At 44.0% G+C, this 26,271-nt stretch overlaps 1 protein-coding gene across 1 annotated transcript in view; it reads right to left on the bottom strand.

Moving 5' to 3' along the window:
• VPS45 (vacuolar protein sorting 45 homolog) overlaps positions 1 to 26,271 on the bottom strand; it is an 84,925-nt gene that overhangs the window by 19,828 nt on the left and 38,826 nt on the right. Inside the window, exons 10-13 of the mRNA XM_073610353.1 lie at positions 25,076 to 25,243; positions 14,340 to 14,498; positions 12,767 to 12,874; positions 9,933 to 10,054 (exon numbers count right to left, since the gene is read on the bottom strand). Of these exons, the coding sequence (XP_073466454.1) occupies positions 9,933 to 10,054; positions 12,767 to 12,874; positions 14,340 to 14,498; positions 25,076 to 25,243 (557 nt within the window). The remainder of the gene's footprint in view (positions 1 to 9,932; positions 10,055 to 12,766; positions 12,875 to 14,339; positions 14,499 to 25,075; positions 25,244 to 26,271) is intronic.

The raw sequence follows: 26,271 nt of genomic DNA, 5'->3' as shown, positions 1-26,271 counted from the left end.
ATATAGCTTAGTGAAATCAGCCTATATGGTTTAAAGACTTAAAGTAGAACTATAGGCAAAACATGTTTTTCTTGTCATTTTGGATAGTGGAAGGGAGGGTCATAACATGTCAAAATGTTTTTCGCCATCTGTGTCCCATTGCAGAAATTTTCCTCCACTTCCTGTCCTATAGCCATACAGGAAGTGAGAGTAAATCCCTACAAAATTAAGGGAAATTTCTTGGGGACCCCCAGGTCACCAGAACTAGTGTCCCCATTGGAAGATTTTCCCCTCTATTACTTTTCTTGGGACAACTCAGAATGTGGGGTTCTCTTTTACTTTCACTAATAATGGTAAACATGACAACTATTTGTCATGTTTACTATTATCATTGAAAGTAAAAGAAAACCCCACATTTTGAGTGTGAATCTCCATAATGGGGACACAGACAGCAATAAAAACTGACAGGAGTTCTAATCTCTCTCCACTCTGTCCAAAACTTAAAAAAAAGAAAAAAAAGTTTTGCCTTTAGTTATAAGCCTAGTACACACTATTCGTTTTTTTCTGTTCAACCCAGTGGGCTGTAGGAAAAAAACCTGGACGGCTCCGCTATACTAACTATGCAAAGTTAGTATAGCGATCTCCTCCACTGAGCTATTGTGTTCTGACAGGGGGACTGCCACCCTGCCGCCCCCCCGCCAGAACACTCCGATCACCGCTCTCTGCCATTGGCTGAGAGCGCTGATCGATAGTCGGTTGGCTGCTGGTTTTCCAGCATGCACGTCCGACATACACGCGGGCCGACAAATGTCTCCCGATATTGAACCCGTGTGTACCCGGCTTTAGACAGGCAATAGACGGTGCAAAATTTTTTTCCCTGCAACCATGGGGAAAGCCATCCCTGCCGGGAGAAGACAGTAATTATTAATAGCAAGGGAATCCGGCAGGCTGGTTGTACCCAAGTTGATCGAGCGATCAACTTGGTACATTCAGCCTGTGCACACACAGTTTCGAATCAAGACTCGAACCGGCCGGCCTAAGTTTATGTTCTATGCACTTTTTTGACATTGTTTGATCGGCATGCTGGGGTTACAAAATTGTATGAAAACAGCAACCGCTGTCTGCAGTCGGCAGTGAAGCTTTTCCACTGATAATGGATGCAGCTTCCTTCTTGCTAATGTAAGAGCGGCTATATTACACAAGACTTACTTCCCCTTCTGAGATCTTGCGCCATCATGTGTGACCTGACAGCACTGGAAGCAGTCATGAGGTTGCCGAAACACTTATGACCATTCTCTTTCTTTGGATTTTCTCAGTTTGCTATTTTGGATGTTTGAAGGACATCCTGAGCCTCAGAGCACCTGGATTTTGGGGAGTGCCGGATTGACCAGCCAATTGTTGTCTGGATATTGTAGTTCAGAGCGGCGTTACTCTGGGCTGTTATTATGACCACTATATACACTAGCTTGAAAATACTGTATCTATGTGTGGGACTTTGGCAGGCAGCTATCTGTACTAACAAGATGAGAATACCCAATTGCCCCCCCCCCCCCCCCTGTACTTGTAGAAAGTTGCAGTAAACCAGGGTATGGCTGCGGTGATGGAAGGGTCACAAATTGAGGGTGCAATCTACACTGTGAAAGAAAGCATAGCTAAATAAGCATCAGCAATAAGTACTAAAGTAGTAAGTCATGTTGTCTATGGCAAGGGCAATGCTAAATTTGTTGGGCAGATCACAGAAGCCTCAATGTTTTGGACTGGAGATGGCCTCCCTTGTGCTTTTCCTTCTCCAAAGCCATCTGCTGGAAAAACAAACGATAACATAAAAAGAAAAAAGGGTGGGGGGGATGAAAAATAAAAATGAAACAAAATATAAAAGGTTAGAGCTTTGATTGGCTAGCAGAGATTTGATTATTTGGTAGAGTTTAAAAAAAACAGCTTTTGGGCAATATACCAACAGTATAGAACCACATCCCTTGGTTAATTGGTAGATTGGAATTTTATGGGATTTTTTAAGGTGCATATTAAATCAACTAGAAAAACAAAAATGTAAAAAAAAAAATATAAAATTTAATTAATACATAAAAACAACGCAATTGCATTAAAAAAAGACTCATACAGTACAGTCCTTTAAAAGGTACAGCACGATGATGTTGTTCCCAACATGTTTCGCCCTATAATGGGGCTTTCTCATGGGATGCTGTCCAGTGAGAGAGCACCTCTAACAAGAAACATAGTACATACATTATCGTAATTTGATAGTTAAAATAGTTTGATAGTTTATTCAATATTTGTCATGTGCGTGCATACAAGTCTCAAAAAGTCTTCCACTTAGCCCAGAATATGGGCGAATTTTTGAGACTTGTATGCAGACACCTGATAAATATTGAATAAAGATATTTTACCTATCAAATTACGATAGTGTATGTACTATGTTTCTTGTTAGAAGTGCTCTCTCACTGGACAGCATCCCCTGAGGAAGCCCCATTATAGGGCAAAACATGTTGGGAACCACATCATCATGCTGTACCATAAAGGACTGTACTGTATGAGTCTTCTTTAATGCAATTGCATTTTTTAATTTACATTTTTAAAATATTTTTTCTAGTTGATTTAATATGCACCTTAAAAATCCCATAAACCTCCTATCTACTAGTTGGTAGAGCTTGCCTCTTGACTGGTACCATGTCTTAGAAATTCTAGTGTTGCTGCACATGGCAGAAGTCGCATTATGCAATAACTGGCAGCCGCCTTATCTGCTTTGCTGTTGACCAGGTGGTGAAAATAGGATTTTTTATTACAGCTTACCTGTAAAATCCTTTTCTTTCGACGGACATCACGGGACACAGAGCCACAGTAATTACTGATGGGTTATAGGGTATCACTAGGTATTGGACACTGGTCACACCCTAATCAGGAAGTTCAACCCCCTATATAACCCCTCCCCTTCCAGGGATACCTCAGTTTTGTAGCAAAGCAGTATAGGTGTATTAGAAGAGGGGCGGGACCTCTGTGTCCCGTGATGTCCGTCGAAAGAAAAGGATTTTACAGGTAAGCTGTAATAAAAAATCCTATTTTCTTTTCTCGGACATCACGGGACACAGAGCCACAGTAATTACTGATGGGATGTCCCAAAGCAATGCCAACTGAGGGGGGGGGAATCACAACCAAGTAGGGTGCTATCAGACCTGAGGACCTTGTACCGCTGTCTGCAGCACACTACGCCCAAAGGCGATATCCTCATGCCTTCTCACATCCACCTGATAGAATCTGGTGAATGTATGAACTGAAGACCAGGTTGCGGCCTTGCAGATCTGAGCCATAGAGGCCCGGTGATGCACTGCCCAAGAAGCACCAATAGCCCTTGTGGAATGTGCCTTGATCTGAAACGGGGGAACCTTCCGTTTCAAACCGTAAGCTTGAATAATCAACTGTCGAATCCATTTAGAAATGGTCGCTTTTGACGCTGCCTGTCCTCTATTGGGACCCTCCGGCAGCACGAACAAGACATCCGTCTTGCGAATCTGAGCAGTTGCCTCCAGATAGGTCTTGACTGCTCTTACTACATCCAAAGAATGTAATGACCTTTCTTCCGAAGAACAAGGTTCTGGAAAAAAGGAAGGTAGCACAATGTCTTGGTTTAGATGAAAATCTGAAACCGAAAGATTGGAGGGTTATTAGATCTCATCACAGGATGGTCTGTGGAGGTCTCATATGTAGAGCAGTGCCAACGTCCTATTTTAAGTCTTAGAAAAAAGGGGGGGAGGGCGGGGGGGGTTTATTACCCAGGAGAACGAAACAAATGGACTTTGTAGGCACCAATCATAAAAATCAATGTAAACTTTTATTTATACACAAATTTAAAAAGAATCACAAAAACGTAAACATCTTTTTAAAAAACGCAGTACATTGCGGAAATTGGTATTAAATGTCACTACATAAATGTATGAGAACGGATCGGGGAATAGCCCCTATACCAGAGGGAGGGATAAACCCCTTCCGTTCCCATTGAATAACCTCAAACTGATATAGCTCGGTATGGCTCTACATGTTTCGCAAATTTGAGTGCTTCTTCAGGAGCTTGTTTGGGTTACCAGCCAGAGTAACTGAATCCGTCTTCAGATCAGGTAGAGGTTATGGATAATTGAGAAGCCATGCATTCAGAGACACAGCCTCCAATAACCAAGGTGCATAGGGTAATCCAAAGACTGTAATCTTGTAGGGTAAGACAGGTAAGCAGGTCTTGTAAACAGCATCAATCAGCTACTTGCTTGTAAACCTGGCACAAAAAAGATCTTGACTGACATGGCTGCAATAGAGCTCTGATCCTATCCCAGCAAGGAGCTATCTAATAAGCTCCCAGGACTGCCATCAGACAGCTTGTGTTGTGGCCACTACCCTCCAGGGCGCTCTGATGCCTGGATGTTACCTGTTTAACAACACAAGCTGTCTGATGGCAGTCCTGGGAGCTTATTAGATAGCTCCTTGCTGGGATAGGATCAGAGCTCTATTGCAGCCATGTCAGTCAAGATCTTTTTTGTGCCAGGTTTACAAGCAAGTAGCTGATTGATGCTGTTTACAAGACCTGCTTACCTGTCTTACCCTACAAGATTACAGTCTTTGGATTACCCTATGCACCTTGGTTATTGGAGGCTGTGTCTCTGAATGCATGGCTTCTCAATTATCCATAACCTCTACCTGATCTGAAGACGGATTCAGTTACTCTGGCTGGTAACCCAAACAAGCTCCTGAAGAAGCACTCAAATTTGCGAAACATGTAGAGCCATACCGAGCTATATCAGTTTGAGGTTATTCAATGGGAACGGAAGGGGTTTATCCCTCCCTCTGGTATAGGGGCTATTCCCCGATCCGTTCTCATACATTTATGTAGTGACATTTAATACCAATTTCCGCAATGTACTGCGTTTTTTAAAAAGATGTTTACGTTTTTGTGATTCTTTTTAAATTTGTGTATAAATAAAAGTTTACATTGATTTTTATGATTGGTGCCTACAAAGTCCATTTGTTTCGTTCTCCTGGGTAATTAAACCCCCCCCCCCCCTCCCCCCCTTTTTTCTAAGAAAATCTGAAACCACCTTCGGTAAAAAAACTAGGATGAGGGCGCAGTACCACTCTATCCTTGTGTATAATCAAGTAAGGCTCTTTACAGGGAAGAGCTGCTATTTCTGATACTCTTCTAGCAGAAGAGATAGCTACCAGGAAAATTAGTTTCCTCGTCAGTAAGACCAAAGGAATCTGACGTATTGGTTCAAAAGGTTGTTTTTGTAACACCGATAGACCCAAGTTCAAGTCCCAGGGGTTTAGGGACGCCTTAACCGGAGGATTAAGACGCATCACCCCCTGTATAAAGTTTCGGATCAGAGAATGCGAAGCAAGCGGCCGTTGAAACAACACTGATAAGGCCGACACCTGGCCCTTGATGGTACTCAAGGCCAGCTTCATCTCTAATCCTAATTGTAGAAAATCCAAAATTCTACCTATGACATATTTCCTGGGATGCCAACCCCTGGATTCACACCAGGATACATAAGCTTTCCAGACACTATGATAAATCATTCTGGAAGCTGGCTTCCTTGCCTTGATCAAGGTAGATATGACAGGACCTGAAAGCCCACGATTTTTCAGAACGTGGGATTCAATAGCCCACCCGTCAAATCTAGCATTTGTGAGGCAGGCTGGAACACCGGACCTTGAGCTAACAGGTCTGGGTGTATCGGTAGGGTCCACCGGGAACCCACCATCATCCCTGCTATTTCTGCTTATCAGGTTCTTCTGGACCAAACGGGGGCCACCAGAAGTGCCGACTTCCCTTCTTGCCTGAGTCTGCGAAGGAGCCGTGGCAGTAGCAGAATGGGAGGGAATGCATAAATCGGTGAGAGCCGATGCCACGGAATCACCAACGCATCCGTCCTGCCTGCAAGAGGATCCCAGGCAACCGGTAGGAAGGATTTCCCCTTCTGTAGGTTTTCGGGTATGAGCCATCAACTGAGGCTCTGACGCATCGCATGCGATAGGTGCATTTATGCCTGCACCTTCCTGTTCCAGGTCAACAGAATACTGTGTTACAACAGTTCTGCTTGGAACTGCGCATAGGGAACTGCTTCGAATGAAGCCACCATCTTCCCCTGCAGCCTTATACAAAGGCGGACAGAAAGACCCTTCTTGGCCCTGACTGTCAGAATCAGCTCCCTTAGAGCAGTGATCTTTGCCTGCAGACACTTCAGTTAAGCAGGAAAACTGGGCACATCTAGGCCTGCATCTCTGATGCCTATTGATATCAGAAATTCTCCTCCCTGCAGGACAGAGATTACTGTCTGAATTGATTCCAAACGAAAGGACTGCATCCTTGGGAATCGTTTCAGATCTCTCAAATCCAAAATGGGTCTGTCGTCCCCATTTGGTTTTCGGACCATAGAAAGATTGGAACAAAGTCTCAATCCTTGATCCTTTGTGGGAACCCCCACAATGACCTCTTGCGACAAAAGTCGCTTTATCGCTAGAAGGAGCGACTGCTTCTCTTCTGGCTTTCTGGGAACACCTGATCTGAGAAAACGAGGAGAGGGACATTCTTGGAACTCCAGTCTGTACCCTAAGGTTACCGTGGAGATCACCCATCTGTCCTGGAAGTCCTTCTGCCAGGGCCCTGAGAGCTGCAGCAGTCTTTCCCCCCACTCGAGCAAGCGGGGCGCCCCTTCATGAAGAGGTCTTAGTGTCTTGCTTAGAAGACCTTTTCCCCCAGGATTTCTTGTGTCCCTGGGGTTGACTCTTGTTTCTTGCCCCATACGGAGGAGACCCTCGTGACTGCCTGGAGACTGATGCCCCTGGCGCTGGGGAAAGAGTCAGTTTAAAAGAGGGACGCTTACTCTTCTTCTTATCAGGTAAGAGAGTGCTTTTCCCACAGGAGATCATCTTGATATAATTATCCAAGTCCTCTCCAAACAACCTTTCACCACGGAAGGGAAACCCAGCCAGTAGCTTCTTACATGGTGCTTCGGCTGACCAGTTTTTCAACCATAAGATTCTACGTATATGCACCAACCCAAGCAAGAGGCGAGAGGTTTGCACGATAGAATCTCTAATGGCATCAACAGCATAACATAAAGCCGCAGGAAGGTTAGCAAACCCCTGGGCCTGCTGTTCAGGTAATACTTTGATGACCTGCTTAACATGGTCTCTTAAGTATTGACAGACTCCAATCGCTGCTACTGCAGGTTGGGCCACTGATCCTGCTAAAGAGAACACATCTTTCAATAAGAAGTCCATCTTTTTATCCACAGGATCTTTGAGCATCTGAGCGTTGTCTACAGGACAAGTCAGATTACTATTTACAGAGGAAATGGCCGCATCAATGGCCGGTATTCCCCACCTCTTAATAAACTTTTCTTCCATAGGATAAAGTGTAGAAAACTTTTTCGGCGGAAGAAATCGCTTATCTGGGTGATCCCACTCAGAATAAAGCAGCTTTTCAAGTAAATTATGAACAGGAAAAGCATGTGCTGCTTGGAAAGGTTTCAGTGACCCCAAAGCAGAAGAGGTTTCTGTAGTAGTTTCAGGTAGGGACAACTTAAATGTGGAGCGGACCAAACCAGTGAGGATCTGCACTAAGACTTTCTCCTCTTGGGAAGTCGCAGAGGGTCGCTCTCCACCTGAATCCTCCGAAGAGGAATCATCTGTCCCATCCCGATCCTCTGAAAGGGATTCATCTCCTTTATCCCAGAGCTCCTCTGACTGAGGGTCTTGGGAAGCAGAGGAAGGCCTTGTGCGTTTTCTTTCACTGCGTGAAGATGTAATCGCGGCCATTAGCTTTTTCTCTAATCCAAAAATGGTTGAGGAAAAAACTTCTTGTGTAATGTACACAGGGGCTGAAGTGCCGGCAGCAGATGTAGCCCCTAACCCCAATGGCTCTCCCTGTCCAGCTGCCCCTGGTCCCTCAGGAGGGGATGGTGTAGCAGACAGGGGGTCCTCAGAACCTGAACGAGACCCCCTAGTGCCTCTGGTTCTTGGGGTGCTTGAACCTCTTCTACCCATAGTGCAAAGCAACAAGGTGTGAGGTATCAAAAGCGAACACTGACTGCTGAGCGATGTAGTCTGGCTAAAAGCCTTGCTACCAAATGCCCAGTCCGGTGTTCTTTAGTAAATGCAGCCTAGGGGAATGCCTGTGTCCCACCTTACATGCGACTGTCAGCTCTGTGTCTCTCCAAAGCTCAGAGCACCTGTACAGTGTGCTTTAAATGGCCATGCTTTCTGGCACTGTGGGCGTCTGGGCACGCTGACGCTGTGCTGACGCCCCGCCCCCCCTTCCCCCCCCTCGTTTTTGAAAAACGAGCGCTTCCCGCGCGAGCCGACCCTTTCTGACAAGCCTGAAGGGAGGCTGGGGTTGGGGGAATAAGGAGGAGGCCGGCAGTGATGGGCCCTGCATCGCAATGCGGCTTCGGTGGCGGCGGCGGCAGCGGCTGTGACAGTGCGGTCTCACCCGCCTTACAGCATACCTGAGCCTTTCCCTAGCCTGGGGGGACCATCCCAGCAGAGAAAACCCCCCACCATCTACCTTTGGAGCTGGAGGAAGAGCTAATGCAGCGGACGCTGAGACAGATCAAACATGAAAAGGTTTGTGCTCTTGGCAGCCCCCGGTGGTCACAATAGGCACAGCATGCATTCACCTTAAAGGAGAAAAGCCACTAGAATTAAAATTCTGTGGAATCTCCTCTTACCTTATCCAGGCCGCAGGGTTCAGTTTACACAGACCCAGCCTTCGCCTCTCACGGTGGGCTCCGTTTGTGGAAAAACCGTCAGAGACTGGGGCCCCCATCAGTAGGGGGATCCTTCAGTTCTGGGCCTGTAAAGCACCTCGCCAGAAATTAGGAAGTTTAAAGCCATTTTCTGATCCGCGGGTCCAGCTCTCTAAAAAGAGAAGCGTTACAGGTAAAACCTCGTTTCTTCGGACACGAGGCCCGGGTACCATCCAATTCGGCCATGAAAAGACACTTTGAATGGATCCGGTCGCCTGGCTTGCCCCAGTATAGGATCTTAGAATATTCCTTTTGGAGCTTCAGCACAGGACATCTTTACACGTCCATCACCTAAGACACTGGTGTAAAAACTGAGGTATCCCTGGAAGGGGAGGGGTTATATAGGGGGTTGAACTTCCTGATTAGGGTGTGACCAGTGTCCAATACCTAGTGATACCCTATAACCCATCAGTAATTACTGTGGCTCTGTGTCCCGTGATGTCCGAGAAAAGAAAAAGGGCGATAGAAGAGGGCTGTAGGCTCTATATGGACAACCACGGGTTACAACCTGACATGCTTTTATTGCTAAAGAATGTGAGAAGGATGGGAGAGCCCCCAGTAAGACTTAATTGCACATGACAAAAGGGCACGAAAAGAAAGGCAATGCATTTCGGGGGGTTACTAGTACCCCTTCATCAGGGCTTCTTTGGCTGAGCCAGAATAATTACAACTTATTTTAAAACGTGTACCAGCAGATCTAATCGGCACACCGGTCAAACATTATCGACGTCCTTGTTTCCCAGATGACAAATGTAACATTAAAAAGGCACCTCAAACACAGATTGCAAATGCACCATGTGATTTAGTGTGGCGAGTTTCCTAAAGTAGCGCATGCACTGCTTTTTTTTCGCGTTCTGGAGTGATTTGCAGCCCATTAGAATGAATGGGTTGCAAAATAGCACTGCACAGGAATGCGACATGCATTCTTATTTGAGTCTGGTGTGGACCGGCCCTAAAACTAGAAGTGAAGGAAAACCTCCCCAGTGGAGACGAGTACAAAAAAAAAACCCAACAGAGGATTGAATTCTTAACACGCAGTATTAATAAAACTGTATTTTATGTTTTGGTTGGGGTGATTTGCCTTCACATCTTGTCCCAGAAATACCATTAAACAGGTTTTATTGCGTTTCTCAGGAGTTTTACCTGTCTCTCAGAGTGCTGGGCCCCACATAAGGGTACGTGTTGTCTTTTAGTTTCCCTTTGATCAGCTTGTCCAGGGTTTCCAGGAGGAGCGGTTGGTGTTGGGTGTACACATTCTCCACCCCCTATGTAACAACAAATAGGTATATCAACAATCAACTCATAGCTGAATTCCAGGCAGATACTAAAAGAAACAATCTAATGGAGCTCTGTATGCATTAACAAATCAATATATGTATATTTTAAATGCAAAAGGATGCAAGTACCTAAAATTGACTTGGAATCGCCCTATTCAAATCCCCTGTAAAGCACAAGCTCAGACCGGGAGAGGGGGAAGCAGCACCAAGAGCCAGTCATTTTGCGCTGCAGAGCTCATGTCTAACAAGGTAGCATACTGATAGGAGGAAAGAGCCGACTGATAGAGATGAGCTCAATAATGGACCACTGTCCAATTACAGGCTGTGGGAGGGGCACGATCTGTGAGAGTGTTACTTAACTGCAGCAGAGAAAAATTACTTCAGCATCCTTCATAGAAGAGCAAATGCTCCGATACCTGAAACCAATACTTTTGCATGGAGATCATGACAACCTTGCCCCACCTCTCCACCTCTTCCAAACAGAGACCGCTTTGCATTCATTGAGAAAATACAAAGCTCTCTCTGGATGTTGCCTGTGCCAAGGGAGCAACCCCCCCCCCCCCCCACACCGTGTTCACTCTGTAGCAGGGCAGCCGCTCAGCACAGGACCAAGGCGGCGGCGAGTATCACTGTAGTAGCGGTGGCTACTACAGTAATCCTCCGTGTAAACAGTCATAAGTCAGGTATGGAATATGAATTAGGGTTGCACACAAAAATTTTTTTTTTTTTAACCAGCGGATACGAGCAACAATGTTTTGGTCACGCACTCGCTAATACCAAGTACCGATACCTTTGAGGTGCGATTTGAGCCCATACAAAATGAGTTGGCTCAAAGCGCACTGCACAGAATCGCATGTGATTTGAACAGGAATGTGGTGCGATCCCGGTCAGAATTGCATGCAGTTTCCCCCACTGCTCCTGTGTGAGCCTAAGCTTGTCATGGTAACTTCAGCCTGGGTTCACACAGGAGCGGTGCGGGAAACTGCATGCAATTCAGGCAGGACTCACACCACATTTCTGTTTAAATTGCCTGTGATACCATTCATTTTGTATAGGCTCAAATCGCACTGCATCGGTATCAGCGAGTACTTGACCAAAAGTATCAGTTACTCGTACCCGCTGGTAAAAAAAAACAAAAAAACGGTATATGTGCAACCCTAATTCATATTCCATACCTGACTGATGACTGTTTACACGGAGGATTACTGTAGTAGCCACCGCTACTACAGTGATCCTCGCCGCCATTTTGGTCCTGTGCTGAGCGGCTGCCCTGCTACAGAGTGAACACATTGGGGGGGTCGCTCCCTTGGCACAAGCAACATTGAGAGAACACTTTACATTTACTCAATGAATGCAAAGCGGTCTCTGTTTGGAAGAGGTGGAGAGGTGGGGCGATATTGTCATGATCTCCACCTTCTTCAGAGAACACTTTGCATTCACTGTAAAAATGCAAACCATTCTTTGAATGACACCTGTACCCGACAGCGAGAATCACTGCACTAGCAGTGGTTACTACAGTGATTCTGCGCTTCCACAGGCATCAGCCAGATATGGAATACATATACTTGCATAGGTTCAAGCTGGAACAAAGTATCACCGGGGGGGGGGGGGGGGGCGGTTGATATCCATACCTGGTATTCAGCTTTGACGGTTCGATGGACAGGTTCCCCCAAAACTGGTCTCTTACATCTGGGCAGATGGAGGGCTAAGCCAGCAACTGGCCTGACATCAGCTCGCTGCAGCTACTAGCTATAAACCTAATGCATTTGGATCTTCTGCATCCCCCCCCCAACCAAACCCCCCCCCCCCCCCCCGGCCCCCCCCGGCCCCTTTCTTTCCCCTGGGTTCTCTCCGCCACATGTTCTAGCTTATGGCTTACCCATGTCATGTATTCTATGTCATCCAGTTTCCAGCCTTCTGATTTTTTGTCCCCCCTGGTCGCCGCGGGAGACCCCTTACTGGTGGCACCTTGTGTATGCTGGGACTCGGGTAAGCGGTCCTCTACCTGTCCCCATATAATAATTGTATTTTAATCTTTATATATTGTTTGAAATATTGTTTTCCCCGGTATGTGATTAAATGTATTGTTTTTGATGATATGCTAATTAAATTGCAGATATTTTCCTGATGAAGTGGCTCAGTCCGCGAAACTAGTAGAAATACTGTCCGTGACCAACTATCCCATTGTGATCTTCCCCATCAGGGGAGTATTATCTTGGTGATACACATGGACCGTCACACCTAATTTTTTTGTCATGTATTATGTATCAATAAACTTTTGTATATCTTTTTACTTGCTTGTTCCTATATCTGAATTTACCTTCATTGTATTGTACCGAGATAGTCCAATTGCCCTTTAGTTTTTTGGTGAACACCTGGCTGGGGACCAGGCTCCCAACCCCTCTATTTCTAAAATTTCTGGAAGATGGTACAACTTTTAATTGATTTTATCTACCCGTGAATATTGTTTGTAGAGGCCATTTACATTCTTCCATTGTGTACAATGAAAATTTTAAACAAAATCCAATGCTGAGAGCCAGATCTCCATGTAATCACTTGCAGCATGTAGGCAGAGCTGGGTTCACCTTTACAGATTGCCAATGCCAGTGGGTGATCCAAGCCACCAGCTTCAACCACCATATCTACTTCCAGTAAACCTACAGCTAAGGACAAAAGTATGGAAATCAGGATTTCACCAACCTTGAGACCCTTGAAGAACTGTTTGGTAATGGCCACTGCGTCTTTCGGGCTGAAGAGGTCGCTGTCTCTGACCCGCTTCCCGCCGAACTCCAACACCGCAGACACCAGCTGTCATCAGGATGGGAAGGCAAACATGTCAGGTGTTACCAGAATTAAAGGACTTCCTCAAAGTATTTTAAGACTTATAGTAAAGGCCATGTATGTGATACCACCCGGTGAGAGATCGGCCTGTATGAATGTGCCATATGCTAACAAATTATAAGCCTAATATAAGATAAAATATACAGCAGAAGCACCAGACCAAAATGGCAAAGGAGTGCAAATTATTTGTTCATCATAAGATCATATAAAACAGCTAACATGTTTCGAAGGCCAACAACAGTCCCCCCTTCCTCAGGGTTCCATAGACTTTAAAGTGGTTGTAAACCCTTACAGACCACTTTTACCAACAGGTAAGCCCATAATAAGGCTTACCTGTAGGTACTGGAAATATCTCCTAAAGCTAGACTGTTTAAGAGATCTTTACCATATACGACATCATCGGCGCACTAAAGAAAGGGCACGATTGTGTCGTTTCTATAGGGCCCGTGCCATGACCGTCGGCTCCTGCACGCACGCAGTCACAGAGCCGGAGTCCACGGCCCCGGAAGGAAGAGGTGTGAGGATGGACGCGGGGGATAGCGGGGACATCGCGGACTTCGTTTGCAGGTAAGTGCAACATAATGGGCTCGTATGTGATGCATACTAGCCCATTATGCTTTTACTTTGCAGGGGAATAAAGAGGAAGCAAAACCCATCAGCGTTTACTTCCTCTTTAAGAAAAACAAGAAAGCGTTGCGTGGCGTCGGTGGGGATGTCCATCTCGCTTGCTGGATTGGTGCTTTTGTCTAGCTTGATTTTATGCTGTCTTTGTGAGTATATTACCACTTTATGATTTTATAATAAATGATTTTGGAAGTAATGCACTAGACGTTTGCGCCCTCTTGTACATGTTTTTACAGTTTTCTGAAGATTGCCCAGTCTAAGGAGGGCTGCATCGCTGAAACCATCACACACATGGGTTGGACTTGATGGATGTATGTCTTTTTTTCAACCTCACCTACTATGTGCTATAGTCCCTGGGTGAAGGTCCTTGGTCTGAGCGAAGGATATTTTCTTTTCATATTTGTCTCGACACTTCAAATAAAGTTTGTACAAAAAAAAAAAAAAGGAGCTGTGATGCACTGAATCGCGCACCACACTGGCCACTAACACAGCCGGGAATGGATAGCTGCTCTGGCAGCTCTCGGTTCCTAACTGGCCACGGACCAGTCTGTAGCCTGGGAGTTGGGAATCCCCCCCTTTTAAACAGATCCAGCCTGCAAGGCCCTGAATGTCCGTGGTTAAATTGTAGCAGTTATACAGGCTTCCCTATGGCAGATGTGCATTAGCTCCCTTACATAGTGTTATTTTGTCTAAGCCCCGAAACTTCGGCTTGAGTCTGTGGGGGTCACCTAACGTCTAATAGCCACTGTCTTGTCAACATACAAATTGCCGAGCCCTACTACATTGTGTTGATCTGGCTGGTACTCACCCTGCGGTACTTATCAGGCACGCCGCGGTTGCGGAGGTCAGCCAGCAAACTCTGCAGGGCACTGTTGCTGTGTCGCTCATAATGCAAAGCGTAGAGCATCACCAGACGGACGGCGTCTAACTCGGCTAGGCGCTGGTTCTGCAGCAGACGTTTAACGTTCTGTACAGAGGGAAAAAGAGAAAAGAATTATCATCCTATCCATTTACCTACCGATGAAGGAAGGGATGATCACATCTCATCTATCTGAAAAGACACACCACCGTCACCATCCACATGTCACGATTCTGCCAATCTTTCCTCTTATGTTGCTTATAAACCTTAGAGAATGCACAATTTTGCCGGTACTTTCTATGGAGACGGAGGTGGGCAGAGCAAGATTCTGATCCAGCTCATCAGAGGAGGAATAATACTGATTGGGTACACTTTTTTAAAAGCAGAATTGAAGTTGAAGAAATAGATATATATAGTGTAATATTGTTCCAACGACCTCCATTTTCTCTCTTCACCTCCACTTTTCAGTTACAAGTCGTGCCGGATGTCTAAATACAACTGTACAATCCGACAGGAACCAGTTAGACCTTGTGCACTCACCAGCCTCTTTCTGGTATTGCAAACATGGTTAGCACACAAAGGGGTATAACTACTCTTAAAGTGATTGTAAAGTCTCGTTTTTTTTTTTTTTCAATAAAAATAAACATGTTATACTTACCTGCTTTGTGCAGTGAATTTGCACAGAGCAGCCCTGAACCTCCTCTAAAAATTCCCCTGAGCAAGCCACATGACCCTGTGGCGTAACGTGTAGGGGAGGGACAATAGGATGATATGGCGCCTTCTCGGGTCCCTTTTCTGTGCTCCTGGCCCCTCCCTCCTGGTAAGTGCCCCCACAGCAAGCAGCTTGCTATGGGGGCACCCAAAGCCGAGTCACAGCTCCCTGTGTCCATTCAGACACGGAGCTGCGGCCCGCACCCGCCCCTCCCTCTCCCAGATTGGCTGGCTGACTTTGATTGACATCAGCGGGAGCCAATGGCGCCACTGCTGTGTCTCAGCCAATCAGGAAGGAGAGTCTCGGACAGCTGGGACACTTGTGGACATCGCTGGATAGAGAAGGGGCTCAGGTAAGTATTAGGGGGTGCTGGGGCAGGTGCTGCACATGGAAGGCTTTTTATCTTAATGCATAGACTGCATAAAGTTAAAAAAACCTTCTGCCTTTACAACCACTTTAAAGTGAAACTTTAACCACTTGAAGACTAGGTCTTTTCTGGTATCTTTTTTCTTTTCTTTTTAACAGAGACCCTAGGGAGTAAAATGGCAATTGCTGCAATCTTTTTATGTCACACTCTATTTGCGCAGCATTTTTTTTTTAAACGTAATTTTTGTGAAAAAATACACTTTAATGAATAAAAAAAAACAAAAAAAACAAAAAAACAATATATACCCCAAGTTTTTGGTAAAATGTTTGTGACAGACCTAGCCAGGACAGAGGCTTTTGGAGGGGACTGAATGCCAGCCTCTTGCCAACTGATTATGGGCCCTGGCATTTGGGGGAACAGTAATTGTGAGCTGTATGCCTGGGGACCCTTGAGGTGGTATTACTTTAGATTCAGGTCCACGTCCCCCAAGACACACAGACTCTGGGGACCCAGGATATGCCATTGTGATGGGAGTCACTAATAGGGGCACAAGGTGAATGAGAACCCCACTATGATCTTTGCTAGTCAGACTCAATGCTGTATATATGTATATATAATGTGTGCCGTCTCATTGTGTTCTGTACTATTTGCTGTGCTAGTTTGGGATGGGGCTGTATTCCAATGTTCTATTGTGTCTGTCTGCCTTAACTCCATGGAGGCAGTGGGGATTCCTCCAGCAACCCCCTGCTGATAAGACTGTTTATTGATGAGAAGTTTGAACACACCTGACCTGTGTGTCTATTGTCATTGGACAGTTTAACCCGCTCTCTTTTACAAGGGTGGGGGGGAAGAGTCTCTGAGTTATTTTATCTGTTGTGTCCATGTGTGATAATAAAGGAGCTGATTCCGGTTTGACCCTCAAGACAGAGCCTCGTCTCGTATTTGGGGGGGGGGGGAGAATTATTCGTATGGGGTTCTTGTTCGGCTGATTGGAGTGGAGTGTTCGGTAGCTGCCTTTGTGTTCGGAAATGGAATGTCCTAAACGGCTTTAACCCCTTTCATACTCGGGGTGTCGTTACAATGTTAAAGATGATGTTACACCAATTAAATAGATACCCAATATATTGTGCTTTAAAACTTCGCACACTCATGGAATGGCGACAAACTACTGTACTTAAAAATCTCTATAAGTGCCGCTTTAAACGCCTTTACAGGTTAGGCCCCTTTCACACGGGCTTATCCGCTCGGTGGACTCCACTTGCTCAGCAGGGGATCGATCCGCTGATCCCCGCTGAGCAGGCGGAGGACAGGTCCATCTCCTCCCGATAGAGGAGAGCAGGAAAGGCCTGTCTCTGCACAGTGAGCAATCGGATGAAAACAGACCGCCTGTCCATTTTCATCCGATCCAATGCAATTTGATCCATCAGACGAATGGAAAAGAGGTCACATCCATCTGGATTTCACAGAGAGGATCGGATAGCAGCGGGTGTCAGTGGACATGTCACTGCTTACATCCGCTGCCCCAAAGGAGTGAATGGCGGCTCAAATCAGGTCCGCCTGAAGAACTAACAGGCGAGCCTGATCGGAAAGACCGCGTGAAAGGGGAATTACCCGATTTAGATTTTTTTTTTTTAACACTGTCCCTTTAATAGCAAAAGATTAAAAAAAAAAAAAAAATTATATATATATTTATTTATTTGACTTTCAGCCTGGACCGCAAGTGAAGTGACATCACTCCGGTCCTCCACTATAAGTATTCATTATCGTCTGCACCTTTCCTGTACTGGTGACCAAAGAGGAAGCAAGTAGATCATGCAATGGGAGAACAGACAATGAAAATCTGACAAAGGTTCTAACCCTCTCTCATGTAGCTAAAACCAACAAAACGTGGATGAAAGAGGTTTACTACAAGACCCGGTAGAAACCATCTTTCGGACATTTTTACTAGCTTTCCATACATATAGACAATTTGGTCACAGGTCCTACATGTTGACAGGCTGAGTTGTTGAGTACCTTATTAGTAAGGAGTATTCCCAGTGGGCTTTTATATTTTTCGTTATCCAATCCACTCTCATTTTACTTTTAGTTTTATTACTCTGTTTTTCCCCACTAACCCTTCCTGCCCAGGCCAATTTTCAGCGCTTTGAATGACAATTGCGCGGTCATGTAACACTGAACCCAAATGACATTTTTAGAATTGTTTCAACACAAATAGAGCTTTCTTTTGGTGGTATTTAATCATCACTGGTGTTTTTATTTTTTACTAAATAAACAAAGACCGAAAATTTTTGAAAAAAAAAAAAACTTTCATAGTTTGTTATAAAATTTTGCAAACAGGCGATTTTTCTCCTTCACTAATGTGCACTGATGAGGCTGTGCCGATGGGCGGCACTGATGGGGCTGCACCGGTGGGCACTTTTGAGACTGCACTGATAATCAGTGGCCTGATTATCAGTGTACATGTCCCTTTTACACAAGCCGGTTATCGGTTCACTTCTCCTCGCCCCATGCTGTCAGCTTTAGGAAAAGAGTGCCGATAACTGGCTTCCGTTTACTGCTATGATCAGCTGTGATTGGACACAGCTGATCACGTAGTAAAGATTCATTGATTGTCTCTTCATCTCAATCTGTGATCAGCAGCGTCCGGAGGACACTGCTTTCGCAGAGTGAGCCGGCCGTGCCGCGCAGCACGCGTGATCACGGGACGGCGGGATCATATGACGGCTTCCCAGAACTAGCCCACTGCGCTGTAGCAGTCATTCGGCTATAGCTTGGTCGGCAAGTGGTTACACAAGAAAAAAGCATGCATTTTCAGTCTCTGTGACCACAAAGGAAACGTCTCCTAAAAGCAGTAGTAATCTCTTAAAGTGTTACTAAACCCACAATAGTAAAATCAGTGTGTATATACAGTAAAGCATGCTTGTTATACCCACTGTGGAACTTAAGGGGCTAATCCTCCACATTGTGTAAAAAGGCGGTTTGATCCTGTCCTCTCTGATCCTCCCCTTTTTCCACAGTCCCCAATCCATCTCCTTTGGCGAACAGAGCCTGGGGGGGGGGGGGCAAGCTGTAAATGCTCAGTTTGGTGTGAATTGCTAGAGGGTTTTTTTTTCTTCTTGGGAGAGTGCATGTGATCAGCACAGGGCCAATCAGCTCTGTCCAGATAAAGGGTCAGGGGTCCTGCAACCTCATAGGACTATCAGGGGAGAATGAAAACTTCTCCTACAAGCTTTAACCAGTGCTCGGCTAGACACTGATAGAAGTCACAAGACTGCTATATACTGCTGAAGAGATATTTAGCAGTTTATATTTACTAAAATAATTACATTTCCATATTCTGTGTACTGTGGGAGACATAGTGAATGAGATATAGTCAATGCTGGGTCCTGGGTTTAGTAAAACTTTAAGCAAGTCTGTAATGTGAATATAAAAAATAAATAAAAACAGGCCCCCTGCAGGTTAATGCCATAATGTTGCAGCGCACTCTGCAATGACAACACACTCAATGTGGGTTGATTTACTAATGGCAAACTGTGTACTTTGCAAAATGCAGTTGCTCCAGGGCTTAGTAAAATGAAGTTAAGCTTCTCTTTTCAAAGAACATCCAATCACATGCAAGAAAAAAAAAAAAAAAAGAATTTTTGCTTGCACATGATTGGATGATGGAAGTCAGCAGAGCTTCTGTACATTTACTAAGCTCTGGAGCAACTGCTCTAGTAGAGTGCAACTGCACTTTGCAAAGTGCACAGTCTGTTTGCCTTTAGTAAATCAACCCCTCTGCCCTGATTGCAGAGCACATTGCGCATGCACCGGTGACGTCACCATCTGCTGCTGGGAATGTCTCCTAAACCAGGGGGTCTCAAAGTGGTGGCCCTCCAGCTGTTGCGAAACTACAAGTCCCATGAGGCATTGCAAGGCTGACAATTACAAGCATGACTCCGTCAGGCAGAGGCATGATGGGACTTGTAGTTTCGCAACAGCTGGAGGGCCGCCAGTTTGAGACCCCCTGTCTCCTAAACTTGGAACAGTTCAGGTCACATTCACAGAGTTCTAAAGGAACAAAAAAAGTTTTAGTTGGGAGTAGTATTTTAAAATGTACCCCTTCCACTGTATAGCAGCACAGAATGAATGGAACAATACTGAAGTGACCTATCCCATTTAACCACTTAAGGACCGGAAGGATTTGCCCCCATAATGACCCCCATAATGACCAGGCCATTTTTTGCGATTCAGCACTGCGTTGATTTAACTGACAATTGCACAGTCGTGAGACATTGTACCCAAACAAAAATTGACGTCCTTTTTTCCCCACAAATAGAACTTTCTTTTGGTGGTATTTGATCACCTCTGCGTTTTTTATTTTAGGCGCTATAAACAAAAAAAGAGCAACAATTTTAAAATAAAAAAAAAAAAAAAAAACAATATTTTTTTACTATAAAAAAAAAAAAAAAAAGTTTCTTCATCAGTTTAGGCCAATAAGTATTCTTCTACATATTTTTAGTAAAAAAAAAAAAAAAAAACACGCAATAAACGTATATTGATTGGTTTGAGCAAAAGTTATAGCTACTACAAAAAATAGGGGATAGATTTATGGCATTTGTATTTATTTATTTTTTGTTTACTAGTAATGGCGGCGATCTACGATTATTAACAGGACTACAACATTGTGGCAGACAGATCGGACACTTTTGACAATTTTTTGGGACCACTGACATTTATCCAGCGATCAGTGCTATAAAAATGCACTGATTAATGTATAAATGTCACTGGCAGGGAAGGGGTTAACACTGGGGGGGGCGATCAAGGGGTTAAATGTGTTCCCTGGGAGAAGTTTCTAACTGTGGGGGGAGGGGACTGACTGGAGGAGGAGAGAGATCGCTGTTCCTAATCACTAGGAGATCTCTCTCTCCTCCCCTGTCAGAGCGGGGATCTGCATCTGTTTACATTGACAGATCCCCGTTCTGGCTCTCTGTGGAGCGATCGCGGCCACGCGCATCGGCTCCGGAGTCATGAGCGCCCCCTTAAAGCTCTTAAAGCGATGGCAGCGGTTCGCCCAGGAAAGCCAACATGCCGCAGTATAACTGCGGTGGCTGGTCCTTAATTGGCATCATGGTCATACCCCTCATCAAACCACTCTTTAACAAACGAGATTTAGTATTTCTGTGGCTCAGAAAGCCAAGCAGGAATACTAATCCTGGTAATGCAAACCAAATTTGTTTTCACCATAAACACAAAAGGCAGTGTCTGGAAACGTTTGGCGCACACAGGGTTAATCGTCCTCATGCATTTGGTATGTAACCTTCTGCATGCGGTCACAAAGCAGAAGAGACATTAAAAGTTGATGGAAAAGGCGCAGTGTGCCAGTGACGTATATTTGTGCGCACTACACAGCCGGGCTATTGTCTGCCCGTATCTTACCGAGTCTCAGGCTTCCTATTCATAGGCCGGCTTCACGGTGACAGAGCCTGAGAGTCATTCCGCATCCCTGACCTACTACACAAGGCTGTGTCATTGTACCCCCCCCAGAACAGGACAGCCTAGGGTGACCTCACCACATCGGGGCACACAGCCTCTTAATTGGAGCTTTGTACGCAAAACGGACCGCTTGAAGGACTTGTACAATGAGTGCGATTTAGAACTTTAGCATACGGCCTTTGAAGTTGCTGGAGAAAGGGGGCCTGGTGACCTTCCGAAAGTCATTGTCACATGTATTTAAAAAGGACGTGGTAATGAAAATGCATTTATTTTAAATTGGAATTCAGAACCTAATTCCTAGAATTTTAAATTCACATACTTCCAGAGTGTGCAAAGCGGATTTTTAAATTGAGAGAATTTCTGTTTTGTTTCAGGTGCTGCCCTCTAGGGGTAGAAAGGGAAAGTAGATAATCTAGGCATCGCTTGTTGCTACTCACACTACAAGGATATGAAAAATGAATTTATTTCAGGTACTTATATAGCGCTGTCCATTTATGCAGCATTTTACCTATATATTGTACATACTGCCCTCAAGGAGCTTACAATCTAATGTCCCTAACTCACATTCATAAATACACATATTAGGGCCAACTTAGACCGAATCCAATTAACCTACCAGCATGTCTTTGGATTTTCAGATCCCTTTTCCACCTTCCCTTCTCTTTCCCCCTCTTTTTCCTCCACCTAAATCACTGGTTCTCAACACCTCTCCTCAGGGCCCACTAACAGGCCAGGGTTGCAAGATAACTGAAATAAATCACAGGTGATATCATTTTTTGCGCAGTGATTGCAGTATATTAATCTGCATCTGACCAAGGTAATACTTAAAATCTGGCACGTTAGTGGGTCCCGAGGACAGGAGCTGAGAACCACTGACCTAAAACATGTCAGAGTAAAGCTTTTCTGTGATCTTGTTCTGGAGCAATAAAGTTTTGCGAAGTCCAATGTCATTGGCCTGCGGCCAGCTTCTTTGTTTATTTTAAAAGCCTTGCCTGTCACAGACAGCTGTTGGTCACGTTGCCAGCTCTTTATAACGCGATAAAACTGCATGCTAAAAAAAATTTACAAGGTCATGCAACGCTGTACGCAAACAAAATTTATATAATTTTTTAAACAAACGGAGCGTTCTTTTAGAGTTATTTGATCACCATTGGGGTTTTTTTTTTTCAATATAAAACAAAAAAAGACCAACAATTTTGAAAGATTAAATAATATTATTTTACTATAAAAAAAAAAAAAAAAAAACATATCCCCAAATTTTTTTTTTTTAATCTAATTTCATCACAAATTTTGGCCAAAATGTATTCTGCTAAATGTGTTTGATAAAAAATAAAGATAAAAAAAAAGTATATTGATTGGTTTGTGTGAAAGTCATAGCGCCTACAAACCTACCAATTATAAAATATCTCTCTCTCTATATAATATATATAAAACACATTACAGCACTATCACAGTCCCATTATAAGTTGGTGATCATTGCCATTGATAGTATAAAAAAAACATATCATATCATAATATATATATATATATATATATATATATATATATATATATATATATATATATATAATTTTTTTTATACTAACAATGGCAGTGATCACCAACTTATAACGAGACTGTGATAGTGTCAGATTGTCCAATGCACTAACAGGACATTGGTGGAAACTGACTAACTGCCACTGATAGGAATACAGTGATCAGTGATAAAGTGATAATACTTTACACCAGGGGTAGGCAACCTCGGCCCTCTCCAGCTGTGGTAAAACTACAAATCCCATCATACCTCTAAGAGTCATGCCTGTGATTGTCGGGGTCTTGCAATGTATCGTGGGACTTGTAGTATCACCACAGCTGGAGGGCCAAGGTTGCCTACCCCTGTGTTACACTGTCACTGTACTAATGGCACTTGCTGGGAAGGGGTTAACATCTAGAGAGAGAAAGAGATAGAATGTGTGCCCAACAATGTGTAAAATGTGCTGCTTTTACTAAAGATCTCTGTTTCAGAAATGGGAAAATGACAGATCGCTCCCTCTGTACAGGGCTCTGTGTTATTTACCAACACAGAGCTCTGGGCTGTGATTGGACACAGCCAATTAGAAGGTCCCAGTTGTGAATCATTGGTCGGAACTTATCTGTACAATCACAGAGGGAGCTGGGCGGGGGGGGGGAGCCCTAAACCCAGAAGTAGGTATTGAAGTATGGGTACGTCACTTTGCCTACAGCGGCTGCCCGCCCGCAGTACATTGTGGGCGGGCGCCAAGTGGTTAATGATGGGAGATCACTGCAAAATGGAGAACAATGGTACTTTATAATTCAGAACAGCCACTTCCTGTTATAAGGCAACACTTTTCAGTCCTTGTCAATTGTGCTTCTCTGTTGTCACTTCTGATGAAGACCACAAGGAGGAAGTTTTTTTTATGCACATGACACAGGAATGGTCTACTGTTGTCACCATCAGGAAACCTGCTCTGAAAAATGCCATACAGTCATCGCTGGTGTGCATGCAGAAAGGATGTGGCTGCAATGAGGCTGTATGAGATCAGCAGCACTTGGATGCAGCAAAGGAAAAAATAGGTAGAGATAGAATATATATATATATATATATATATAATTTTACACACACATTATATATATATATATATATATATATATATATATATATATATATATATATATATATATATATATATATATATATATGCTAAAACATCATAAGCAATCAGTTAGGCATTATATCTACTTTAATAGATCTCAAAGGAGGAACATTTTCTGCGCAGCCAATCAAGCCTTACTGCAATGCACGGTGCTAGGATTCTAAGGTTTCTTTTGAAACAGAGCACAGGCCGCTCTGATCAGCATGGAATCCTTCAGCAGATACCTTGCTGAATCAGAGCTGAACGGGATGGATGTAAGTGTTTTACATCTGTGCTGGGTGGACACGGGTGGGCCATTGACAGCTCCATGGGTGATCTGATGTAAACAAACTCCGCTGTCTGTTTACATCAGGCTACCTCCGATCCGTCATACTTAGGTCTGGAAAAACAGAAAAGGACGTCGCCCTTTTCCTTTCTTTTTTTTTTACCGGACCTGGACATGCCTGGAGGTAGGTGAGTGTAGATGGATACGAGTCCATTTATACCCGCCTGCGTATAGGGCCGCATGAAGCTTCTGATCAGGTCTGCCTGAAAAACAGACAGGTGAACCTGATCAGAATGCTAAACTGTGAAAAGGGCCTAACAAATGTAGTTTGCTGACTGCAGGAGAGGGCACAGAGATAAACTCATCAATGAGCACTTAAGCCTCGTACACACAATCAGATATTCAGCAGGGAATTGTGTGATGACAGACTGTTTGCCTAAAATCTGACCGTTAGTACGCTACATCAGACAACTGTTGTCCAACTTTCCACCAACAAATGTTGGATGGTAGGCTAGTAAGTTTTCGGCGGACAACGGTCTGTTGTCAGATTTTCCTATCGTCTGTACACAAGTCCATCACACAAAAGTTGAAAGTACAAACACGCATACTCGGAACCAATGCTCACCAAACATGACATCAGCAGAAGGTGTCCAAAGGGTGGCGCTCAAGAGCTGAAATTCCTTGTAGTGCGTCACTACGTTCGTGTTTGTTGGCCGACAATTGTGTACCGTTTGTATGCGAAACAAGTTCCCGGAACACGCCCTTCGGACAAAAGTCTGACGCTTTGTTGGCCAACAATCCGATCCTGTGTATGAGGCTTAAGTCTCGGTTCAGACTGGGGCAGCTTTCAAAATCGCCCGACTCTGAAGCCGCCCTGCACAGCGCGACTTGCAAACAACTTCTGTAATAGAAGTCAATGCAAGCCGCTCCGAAGTCGCCCCCAAGTAGTACAGGAATCTTTTACTAAGTTGGAGCGACTTGAGTCGCTCCGATAAAAACGGATCCATTGCACCCAACAGGTCGCCCCTGTAGCATGCATACTAATTCTATCAATTTCTCCTTTAATTATTATTATTGTTATTCAGGATTTATATAGCGTCTACAGTTTGCACAGCGCTTTTCGTTCGGGCAAAAAGGACAGTTACAATTCAATACAGAAGAAATCAGAGGGCCCTGCTCATTGGTTGCTTACAATTTAATGAATATGATTACCTGGAGGGCATTGGAGTGGTCATTCTGACAGGCCAATTCTTGCTCCACCTCAGAGACTTCCATTAGATGGCGCTCACTGACCAGCCGTGACAGCTCCCCCACCACCGTAACGTGCTTGGACACCGCTCCGGACATTTTCTTGAACTGCGGGTAATTTTCTACAAATGCCTGACCCGAGACAAAGAATCAAATGAGAGATATGTACGAGTTGACCGCTGATCACCTCTAGAAAATGCTTGTTCCCTGGCTGTCATGCTGATCCTCCCCAGCTAAAGCTAGAACTGCTGATCTGCATAATTTTGTCGAGTCGGAGACTCAAAAAGGAGGAGACTAAAAGAGTGCAAAATCTGGGGGAGCTCTGCAAAGAAACCAATCAGCTTCCAGGTTTTATTGTCAAAGCCTAATTGAACAAGATGAAGATAGAAGCTGATTACCATGCACAGCTGCACCAGATTCTGAGTGCTCCAGTTTTAGTAAAATATCCCCCAAAGTATTCAAGCCACAAGATCAACATGAAAGTCAGGCAACTTCCATTTTCAACAGATGGACATCGATGGATACCTACACTAGACATGTGCACTGACAAAAAATGTGTACGTTTTTGTTATATTAGTTTTTTTGCTTTTTGATTTTCAAAATTTCCGAATATTTGAATTTCTGAATTTCCAAAATTTCGAATTTCAGGATTTTCGGAATTCGAAAATTCAGAAATTCGAAAATCTGAAAATGAGAAACTCTGAAAAAAAGAAAGAAAATCAGTAAAATTTGAAATAATAACTGATAACAACTAATTATTAAATTATAGGTATTGGAATTTCCTTTCAACTTTGGCTGTTTGTGAACGTAACGAATACAAATGTATCTGAAGTTACGAATGATTTGAAATAACGAATGCTGCATCTAAACAAATGGAATGGAACAAATTAATAATAAATATTAATAATAAAAAGGTTTTATTATTATTATTTATTATTAGATCGTTACGTTCCATTCATTTAGATACAGAATTTGTTATTTCAGATAATTCGTTCAAATACGTTCACTAACAGCCAAATTTGAAAGGAAATTCCAATACCTACAATTTATTATTAGTTAGTTATTATTTCAGATTTTCGTGTTTTCCAATTTTCAGATTTTCATTCTTACGAATTTTCATTCTTTTGAATGCTCAGATTTTTATTCTTATTTTTGGATTT

Source organism: Aquarana catesbeiana, linkage group LG13, assembly GCF_042186555.1.
Source record: "Aquarana catesbeiana isolate 2022-GZ linkage group LG13, ASM4218655v1, whole genome shotgun sequence".
Classification (NCBI taxonomy): domain Eukaryota; kingdom Metazoa; phylum Chordata; class Amphibia; order Anura; family Ranidae; genus Aquarana; species Aquarana catesbeiana.
This window is presented reverse-complemented; position numbering and strand designations above follow the sequence as displayed.